At 36.6% G+C, this 9,877-nt stretch overlaps 1 protein-coding gene across 5 annotated transcripts in view; it reads left to right on the forward strand.

The window, feature by feature from the left end:
• SLC7A2 (solute carrier family 7 member 2) overlaps window positions 1–9,231 on the forward strand; it is a 57,407-nt gene extending 48,176 nt beyond the window's left edge. For all 5 annotated transcript variants that reach the window (XM_076336326.1, XM_076336328.1, XM_076336324.1 and 2 more), the window contains exons 9-12: window positions 1,015–1,220; window positions 1,530–1,696; window positions 2,686–2,794; window positions 3,390–9,231. In XM_076336326.1, coding sequence (XP_076192441.1) covers window positions 1,015–1,220; window positions 1,530–1,696; window positions 2,686–2,794; window positions 3,390–3,577 — 670 coding nt within the window. In that variant the 3' untranslated portion in view covers window positions 3,578–9,231. The remainder of the gene's footprint in view (window positions 1–1,014; window positions 1,221–1,529; window positions 1,697–2,685; window positions 2,795–3,389) is intronic.
• The last annotated feature ends 646 nt before the right edge of the window (window positions 9,232–9,877 follow it).

Genomic DNA, 9,877 nt, shown 5'->3' on the forward strand with positions numbered 1-9,877 from the left:
AATGTAGACACCTTTTATTTTCCAGAAGATGCATTGGTCCAAGCATTAGTCCCAAAGGTACTAGATGCAAGCTTGTGTCCAAAATTCAATGAATGATACTTTGATATGACTACAATCTATGCTGTACATCAGGCCTATTACATTGTGGGGGCTATATGTGAAAGGTGTAGATGTTCTAGGTAGTTCACAGGATGAACAAGTTCAAATAATTGCTTTGTATTACCCTAATCAGAAACGTAAGGCCAGACAAGTGTTTCAAGATGTGGCAGCCCTAGAAGAGAGTACAAATATTCTGTCTCAATGAGTAAGATTATAAACACTTGTCAGTAAAACTCTGGTATCTGTTCTGTTTGTAAAGCTACGGAATAATATCGATATATTGGTAGCAACAGCTCACTTTATTATGTATTACTCTTTTTAACTTAAAAAGTCAGTCTTTATTACTTAAGGCTAAGTAATTAACTTTGAAAAGTATAACAGCTTAAATTCAGCTCAAATTCAATGTTGCAATAATTTACACTTTAAAAGAGACTATTTTATCCCATAGTGACTTATTTAACATATGTGCTTTTAAAAAAACACTTAAAGTCTAACAAAGCAGATGTAAAATTTCAGTTTATGCCAGTTAGTAGGCCTCTTACAGTACGGGAAGTAAGTCAGAATGAACTTGCCACTGCCAAAAGAAGCTCCCCTACCCTTTCCCTGCCATTGACTAGCAGACCCTGCCCTCTCTTTTTGTACGAGTGTACAGATCATTTATCTGACCCATCGGTGCAGTCACGTAGCTTAAAAAACTGCCCAAAAAATCCCCAAACCCAGCAAAAAAGGGAGTTGCCATAGTTTGTTTATATATGATAGTGACTAATATATGCTGTTGCAGTGCAGTTTATGAATTGGGAAATTCTAAATCTCTACTGCAAAGAATTTAGTATTTAAATACATTCCTAGAGTCATATTGCTTCAAGTCCAAAAGTAAGCTTAATTTTTTTATTATCCTGTTTGTTCTATACATAGGTACCAACCCAGTTTAACCTACGAGCAACCAAAATATTCTCCAGAAAAAGCAGCTTTGGCTGCATCTGAAAGGGAATCTGCAGTAAGTGAATCACAGATAAATATGATACAAGAGAATCACTTCAGTCTTCAGGCCCTGATTAATCCATCCAGTTTACCTACCGAGCAGACTGCAACTACCGTTAACTTTTTAGTAGGTCTCTTAGGTAAGTATTCAGCTGTCCAAACTCATATAATGCATTAAGATAAATAATGGAATTTTATTAAAGACAAGATAAAAAATCCAGTGATAACATGCCTTCTTTCAGTCATAATTAACGTGTCATTCTGCAGAATGCTTTTGTGCTTCTTCATGGATCTAATCTGTAGTCTACTATACTTTCCTTCAACTACACATTTTCATGATAACATTTCATACTGAAGACCTGCTATCATTCTCCTTAAAAGTCACATCCTCTTCAATGCAGAGATTAAGTGACCTCTTTCCCATTTCCATCATTTTGTTTTTCACACAGCTTTCTTGGTTTGCGGCTTGAGTGTCCTCACTACTTACGGGATTCATTTCATTGCTAACTTGGAGCCCTGGAGTATCGGCCTTCTTGCTGTGTTGGTGGCGTCCTTCATAGTTACCGTTCTCCTCATCCAAAGGCAGCCTCAGAACCAGCAGAAAGTGGCCTTTATGGTGAATAACATATTCTCTATGTTATTCTCTAATGAGAGGTTTGGATGGATTCTAGCAAGTGGGAGAGAGGCAGAGAAAGAGAGAGATGGTCCTTTTTCAGGCAGTCTTTCATTACTGCACTGCCACTATTGCAGGTTTTTTGGTGAAGGTAAGGGTAGCGGATGCTCACGGCTGAATCGTCAGCATGTGCAGCCCAGATCTTCTCAGGACTAGAGACAGGGTTTCATTGCCCACAGATTGAATGTGTGACATGCATAGGAGCATGGCTGCAGAAAATGGCTGTACCACTGGTGTTGGTATTACAACTAGTAATAGCAGCAGTAATAGCTGCTATTACAACTAGTGGATCTGGCAACACAGATCTTCTAGGTATTCCTTTAGGCGCATCCTCAAAGTGCACCTTACTGAGACCCAAGTAATTTTAGACCTCAATTTAAGCACTTAGAAACTGGAAAACGATTCAAAAACTGATTAGTGTACAGTCACTTGTCTGCGTTGTGTGCAATGCTTTGGACCACAATACAGTTTGTACCTCCCAGGAGATAATCCTTTCATTTTGAGCTTTCACTTATCTTCTAAGATCAGTTATTTAATGGAGTATTTAATGGAAATAATGAAGTATAGTGATGAAGGTCAAGGAATCTGGTGGAGTTGGGGGGACATTTCAGAAAGAAGAGATATATATAAATATATAATATTTTTCAGCTGTAGATACAGGAATTCATTAGTATATGTTCAGCACAAACTAGAAAGTTTTTCTACACAGCCTTAGAGAATATATATTAAACATAACATATTTTAAAAGTTTAAGATATGTCAAAACTGGTGGTTAAACCCAGTGGAAAACAAAATTTCACTATATTCCAATAAAAAAAAATTAAATTCTTTTTTCGTGATTAGATGTGTCATGTCTAGTTTGTGTTGTATAACTGAAGTGTGACATGCAAGAAATTATATTTAATACAAACGTATTAAGTATTTCCTTTTAGGTTCCACTATTGCCATTTTTGCCATCATTCAGTATCCTCGTAAATATTTACTTGATGGTACAATTAAGTGGAGACACTTGGATCAGATTTAGCTTCTGGATGGCACTTGGTAGGTACTTCTGTTCATTTCAGTCACCTCTTGCATTAGGACTCAGGAATCCCATCTTAGAACATTTGCTTCTCTTCCTTTAAATACTTGAAAAAAAGTCTGTGTTTTAATAAAAGTCAGCTGATATTTCTGATCAAAACAAGAGCATGCCTCAGAAGGGGTATCTATATGCAGTCAACATTGTAAATACAGTTTTGAGGTAATAGGAAGAATCAAAGTTATAGGACTAATTCCAATAAGCCACAATTTTTTTTCTTAATAAGTATAGCTAAAATTGTGCAGAGACCTGTTTGTAACAGGTTTCTTCCCAGCATATGAGTCATTCTCCTTTAAGATATGGAAAATTGTATTAATTCCATCTAGACATAAATTAGAGATAGTAGTTTCCATGACCTATTAGAGCATTTAATTACACAAAAATGATGCACTGGAATTTCCATAGAAACAGGGAAAAGCTGAAGCATAAGCTCTGATTCAGATACCTGAAGAAGAAACTTGTTTTGGAAATTATGTTCAGCCAGAGAGTAATAACTAACTACTTTTTAATGCACTACTTACCTGAAAACCCTATTAACTTTTTTTTCCCTTTTGGAAGGCTTCCTCATTTACTTTGCTTATGGCATCAGACACAGTCTTGAAGGTCATCGTAGCGATGGAGATGACGATTCTTGTTCAGAAAATAGTGGGTTGCAAGAAAAGAACCCTGTGGAAGAAGTGGATGAACCTGAAAATGCAAATGAAAGTGATCAATTTCTTGCACATGAGAGGACAAGTGAATGTTAATCTATGCAAACATACAAGTCACTTAAACCTTTAATTGACATTTTACTTGCGGACTGAAATTTCAAAAGCTTTCTGCCAACATTGTCCCTCTTGAAAGTGTTTACTACAAGGCCTGGCTGATATTTTGGACAAGCTGCTAATCCATCTTCATCGTTTCAGAACTGACAGCGTGGAGATTAATATTTAAATTAAAAAACAAACGAGAAGTACCCTTTGGCAAGCAAAAATTTGGATGCATTGTTTGAACTGTCATCCAAAATCACTGGCAATCACAAAATATGAAGAATTTTAGAACTACCTGCAAGAAGTTCTGAATATTTCATACTGCATTGTGAACACAAGTGCCTTTTGTACCTTCTCCTTATCTCTGTTACGTGTTTTGGTCACAATCTAATAGCTCTCTTCTTTCTACAGAAGTAACTCTCCCAGGAGATAAATTGCAGACAGGCCTGGGAAGTATTTGTGAAATGAATGGTAATTGTACAGATCTAATACTTTGCAAAAAGTAGAGGATCATGTATTTATATAAAAAGAAATAATTGCTTACCTTTACTAATCAGTAGTCATGGAGAACTCAAACAGTAAAGATACTTCAAAGGCTTTTAGTCCCTCTAAATAGTATTCAAGATTTCTACTTATGTGAATTCCTTTCCTTTTAGAGATGCTGTGTGTGTAAAATAATACTCCCAAGAGGAGCTATGTTGTTTTCTGCAAAAGCATCTGGGAAATAATCTGTTGGTCACAGTATTGACAGTGACATTCGTATGTGATTTAGCAAGTATTGTGATTTTGATTTCAGAAGGGCCAGGATTTTATCCCTGACTACATAATTTGGTACTTACATACAGCAGTCATCAAGTTTTCCTCCTTACTACTCATTTATTCTCCCTATACATTCTTCTCCTTTGTCACGTGCCAGAGCTGATACTTCTGAGATTAGTTGTTACACATTGCTTCTCCTTGGAAAAATTAATGCACAAAATCCCAGCCTTCTTTTCAGATGGAAGGGGAGGTTGAAAACACAGAGGCCCAGGCTTTGGAAAAAATCCTCGTCAAAACAGTATTTCAGCACTTCACTAAGCCTTAAACATATGTTAGCACAGCAGTTTTTCGTGAGCCAAGCTTACATCCACAAATCCATTCATGTGGGTAGGCTGTCCAAATGCTAATTTATGTAAAGAACCAAATTGTTGCAGTAGTGCTGGGTGAACAATTATTTCAAAGCTAGTGAAAATCGAAACTGTTCTTCTTTCGACATAAAAGTCATGTTACCTGTCAAAGGCACCCAGATATTTTAACACTTCTTCTCAGCAAGTAGTGGGCTCAAGTCCCATGAAGGATTCCACAATTTGAAGTTATTTTGCAAGAATGCATTTATAAAAATAACTTCCCTAAAGTAAGAACTGTCTTGGACTTTGTCATGGAGAGTTGCAATCTGTTGCCGGTACTAATTATCAGTATTAATCTGTTGTTAGGTATAAAAACTTTAGATCCTGTGAGAGCTATGTTGGTTGACAGTGAAAAGCACCTTACTTTTTATAATAGCTGGAATTTCACAAAAAAAAAAAAAAGAAAAAAAAAAAGAAACTAGTTAAGCTGCTTCTGTCTCTGTCTTGTTCTTTTTCACAGCAATAGGTTCACACTTTTTAATCTTAAAACGACTTCTGTTGTTGTAAGAGAGTAGCGTGCCTAAATGTTGAAGGGCAGAAGGAGAAGTGCTTCTTGACAGGGAACCCTGCAATGGGCTGGTATCCCACCGTGGAGCAGGTCTGAGGTTTTCAGCCTTTCTTAGCTTGAACTGGGAGGAGAGGGTCCTGCAGTGCTGGAAGCAGCGAGTGGATAGATGTGTGCTGTTGCACCAGTGTCCTCTACTGGCTACTCAGAATTAGGAGCAGCAATCCGAAAATATGAGAGGCATGCAATAGGTGAAACAGCCAGCTCTTAACTGAGGTTCCAGCATACACATCCTCTAACTGCGACTGCTGTTGTCCTAGCGATTGGTCGTCCTTAAAAATGGATGGGACACACAGGATGAGGAGAAACTATGGGGTAGGTGGCAATGTGATACTGTTTTTTAATATATCCGAATCCATCCAGAATTGATCATGAGTTATAGCCACTTCTTTCCACAATTCATCACCGTTTTACAAATGCCATTGAAGAAAATCTCATATTAGACTAATACAAGTAGATGCTATGCTAAGTAAATATTTGGTTGATAGGAACGGATAGGAATTCTCAGGGCAGTTCCTAGACCTACTGATAATTTTCAGTACCTCTATTCAGTGAATGAAAGAGCTGTCTATGTCAGTTGGATCTGCTATTTTAATTGTACTTCTCAACTGGGGCCCGTTTTTATGCCAAAAATGACAAAAGAACTATATGTTCTTGTTTGAAATACTAGAAATTGAAGACTTTCCGGGCTCTTGAAAGGAATCCAATATAGTAATTCTTAGGTACATCAAAACAAAGGTTTTATTTATAAGTAACAAAAAAATTGAGTAAATGAATGTGTTCTGTTGTTTTTAATCCCACAAGTATTTGAAATAGAGAAGCTGATGCTTTTCCTGATCAGCTGCAACTCTGTCAAGAGCATGGCTTCTTCAGTGGTTATACTTTCAGAGGACATTCTTAACCTGTCTTGCCCAGTACTCTTAAATCCTCGGCTGCAAAGAATGCCATTGCTGTGGGAGCGAGTCAGCAGTGCTCAGGCAAAGCTTTTGCATGACGTCTTTACAAGCCTACAGTGAAACACAGCTCTTTTAAAATTCCTTACACATCTCGGTGTGTGGGAAGCAGAGACTTACTTTTTTTATGGTTGCTGATGCCGCAGAGCAGGCGAGCCAGGCTCCCAAGATGCAAACTGCTGCTGTTCTGTGATGTGCAATGAAGATCCCATTCCCGCCCAAGGCCATCATATAGAATGTATGTGTGCACACCTGTCTATATGTTTGCATCTGTCTGACATTAGCCTATAGTGATTTTGATGTACTGATTAAAATAATTTCTATACTGCACTGGAATTTTCCTTTGAAGGGATACTGTCAATATAATAAACTTCTGACTAAAGCTGGTGCTAGCTAAGGCTCCTGGAGATAGAGAAAATAAATTTTCCAGCTCATTTACCTAATGGATGTGTCAGCACTTTGTGTATTGACAGTTTCCCCTTTCATTTATATGAATATTTCTCCCCCCTCGTTAGAGAAATTAATTACATAAAATGAAAAGAATGTGCCTGTACAAATGCTGCTAAGGGAGATGGGAGCAGCTGCAGCACAGGAACTATCCACTTAACTAATGAGATATAGCATGAAATTAAAGAAAAGTCATCGGGTATTCTCGGTTACTTCAACTGCAAAAGCTTAGAGGACACTAACTTATAGTTAAAGTCATTATTAGTCAGTGGCTGAGTAAGAACACGACAAGCCAGAAGTAAGATATTTATGCTGATTTTGCTATGCATTTGTATATGCAATCTTGAAATTCCAGATGCTTTAGTGGGACTTTGCAGGAGCAGGCCGTGTGAAGGACAGCCGTGCTAGTCCTTACACAGGAGCCATGTATGAAACAAATCCTGATTTTGTTCTCGCGTTTGCTGTGTGTCTGTATTTGCTGAGACAGCAGCTGAAAGCACAAGTCCAGTGGAATTAAATTGTTGTCGTTATTTTTTAACATAGTTGTTGATATTGTAAATTGTTCTGTGCAAATAATAATGGTATGTGTTAATACAAAATATCTATTATTGGAGGTAGCTTATTGTTTTTTTTCTTCCTTTGTAGAAAAAATCCTCCAAAAACTTTATTTGCGTTGGTACATTCTGGATGTGCCAGATAGAGGAATTATTCTTATCTAGTCGGATTTAAGAAAGTAAGCCAAAGCATATTTAAGGGAGAACAAATAAATCCTTTTGTTCTGAGGGATGAGAGATAAGATAACATTTCTGTATAATTCACGTTAACTAAAGAGATCTTCTTGTGGTATTCCAGTCCTAATTCTGCAATAGGAACTTTTATGAGGTATCTTAGATTTCATTGTCTGTTACCCTGAATAAAACTATTCTGTTAATAATAGTATGCTTTTTCCTGCACAACAAATGCCGGTTAGGTTCCTGAAATCTGTCATATTATGTTTATGTCACCATTTGTTAAAGCCACTTATATTACCTGCTGTTAGAGAATTATCAGTAACAAATGTCAATAGCAGTGATAGAGGGTTACATATGTACTTATGAATTTAACTGTGCCATCCAGAAACTTCAAATGATACAATGAATTTAGAGGCAAAACCTGGTAGAGCTTAAATATATATTCTGCATTTTATTAGATGATAAATGTACAAGTTTAGCCACCTTTCCCCTAAAATTTATGCAAAGATATATATTTTTTTAAGAAATAAAAGGCATACTGTTTTCATGGATGTTTTAATAAGTGCCAGCATCAGATGTGCCCTAAGCATCCTGAAATACTGAAAGCTGAGCAGCCTGGGTGAAACCCGTGGCAGTGCAGCAGATCGGTGTGGGACTGTGCAATCCTTTTAATCAGGTGTGATGCCTTTGACATTGAGGTGCATTTTGTACAGTAGGAATTTAATTCACATCATGGCTGGCATGTGTTACTTAATTGCATAAAAAAGAAAATAAAAGCACCTTTTAATGCTCTTGGGCCCTACTTCTTCAAAGACTTGCCAGGAAATTTGTACAGATTGCAGCATGCTCATTGAAAGCACTGGCATTACTCAGTGTTAGGCAAATACATATTTTACAGAAAGAGCAGGTGGTATTTCATATAGTGTAGGATCTTTGTATTTTGTTTTTTTATTTCCTGTACCTTTAGTATTTCTTTCTGGTATCTGTTTTGAGGACCTCTGCATTTTTCATAGTTGGACCTTTCCAAAGCTAAATATAATGCCTTTACTATCTCCTGATCCATTTTCCATTTGATTTTAGAAATCAAACTCCTTAACATTAGCTAAGTCCAAGGATTTCTGTGCATAGACATGCCTTACAAAGAGCTATGTATATATATCATTATTTTTATTGTCAGTTGGACAAATTCTATTGTCTTTGTATGTTTTCACTGAGCCTTGTGCCAGGTAAACTCCAGCTTCACAAGTAGAAGTTTAGTTGGCGTCAGGACAAAGGATAAAAGGATTTTAATGTTTAGGAGGGCTTTTTTCTTTTGTGTTACCAGAAAGTAAAGCATGAAATACATATCTTTATGTATCTTTACATATCTTTAAAGATAGTTATGTGTGCATCATTTTAAAAAACATTAGTGTTCATATCCATTTTAACTTTTCCTTTTGTTCATATGTACATTGTAGTGATTATTTCTGTATTATAAGCTGCTGAGCATTTAAAATGTAGATAGAATGATTATGATGCAAGTTAAACTACAAATTTGTATTTCTTTGAAGTGCTCTACCAAAATGAAAAGTCTTGAATTTTTATGAATGTAAAAATGCTTATATTTAAGAATATGGTGCTTGTTTTTTCACTTTGACAATAGAATTGTAATCAGCGATATTTGTAGTTACCTTAGTTCCAAATTCTGATGGAAATTACATTGCTCTTCATTTACTGTAAAATGTGCTTCACGGGATAACAATTGTGCATTTGTTCCGTATTTTTTAAATAAAGCCGAGTATCACTTGTATGTACTTCATACAACAGCTCTAACTTGAACCACCACTACAGTTTTAGTAAACAGTAAAATAATATAGTGACTTGATAACCATTAGTGTGTCAGATATCTAATGTCATGACATTATACAAATCATAACTCTTTTAAAATAAATAACGATAGCTCATATGGATTTTATAGAGGGCGGAAAAACAACTATGTTTTATGTTTAAATCTTCTCTTTTTCCAGTGGTCTGGAGATGGGGATAGTAGCAGTGTTTGTTTCATACTTGCTTCCAAGCACTCAAGAAGTCACTGAAATAGAGAATAACGCCCTTTGATTTGGGCATTTTGTCTTACAGTGCCAAACCAGAGATGATGTTAGGTTTGATTTCCAGAGGGAGTGAGTAGCCCTCGGCGTTCATGGTGCTCAACTTTCTGAAGCACCAAGCCTTGTGCTGGCAGCATCCAGCCTCAGAATTGGATGGATAAACTCACTGTTGTCTCCTTTTTCCCTTTTCAGAAAAAAAACCCCCACAACCAAAAACTTCCTCAACTTTGAATAGTACTGTGGGTATATCAGGAGAATAAAAGTGTGAGTCCAGGCAATGGATAACAATAGCCTTGACACTGAGAACCACACTCCCAGGGCAAGCTTATCATCTGGCACTTGTTTTTA

The sequence above is a fragment of the Aptenodytes patagonicus genome, chromosome 4 (genome assembly GCF_965638725.1).
Source record: "Aptenodytes patagonicus chromosome 4, bAptPat1.pri.cur, whole genome shotgun sequence".
Taxonomy (NCBI): domain Eukaryota; kingdom Metazoa; phylum Chordata; class Aves; order Sphenisciformes; family Spheniscidae; genus Aptenodytes; species Aptenodytes patagonicus.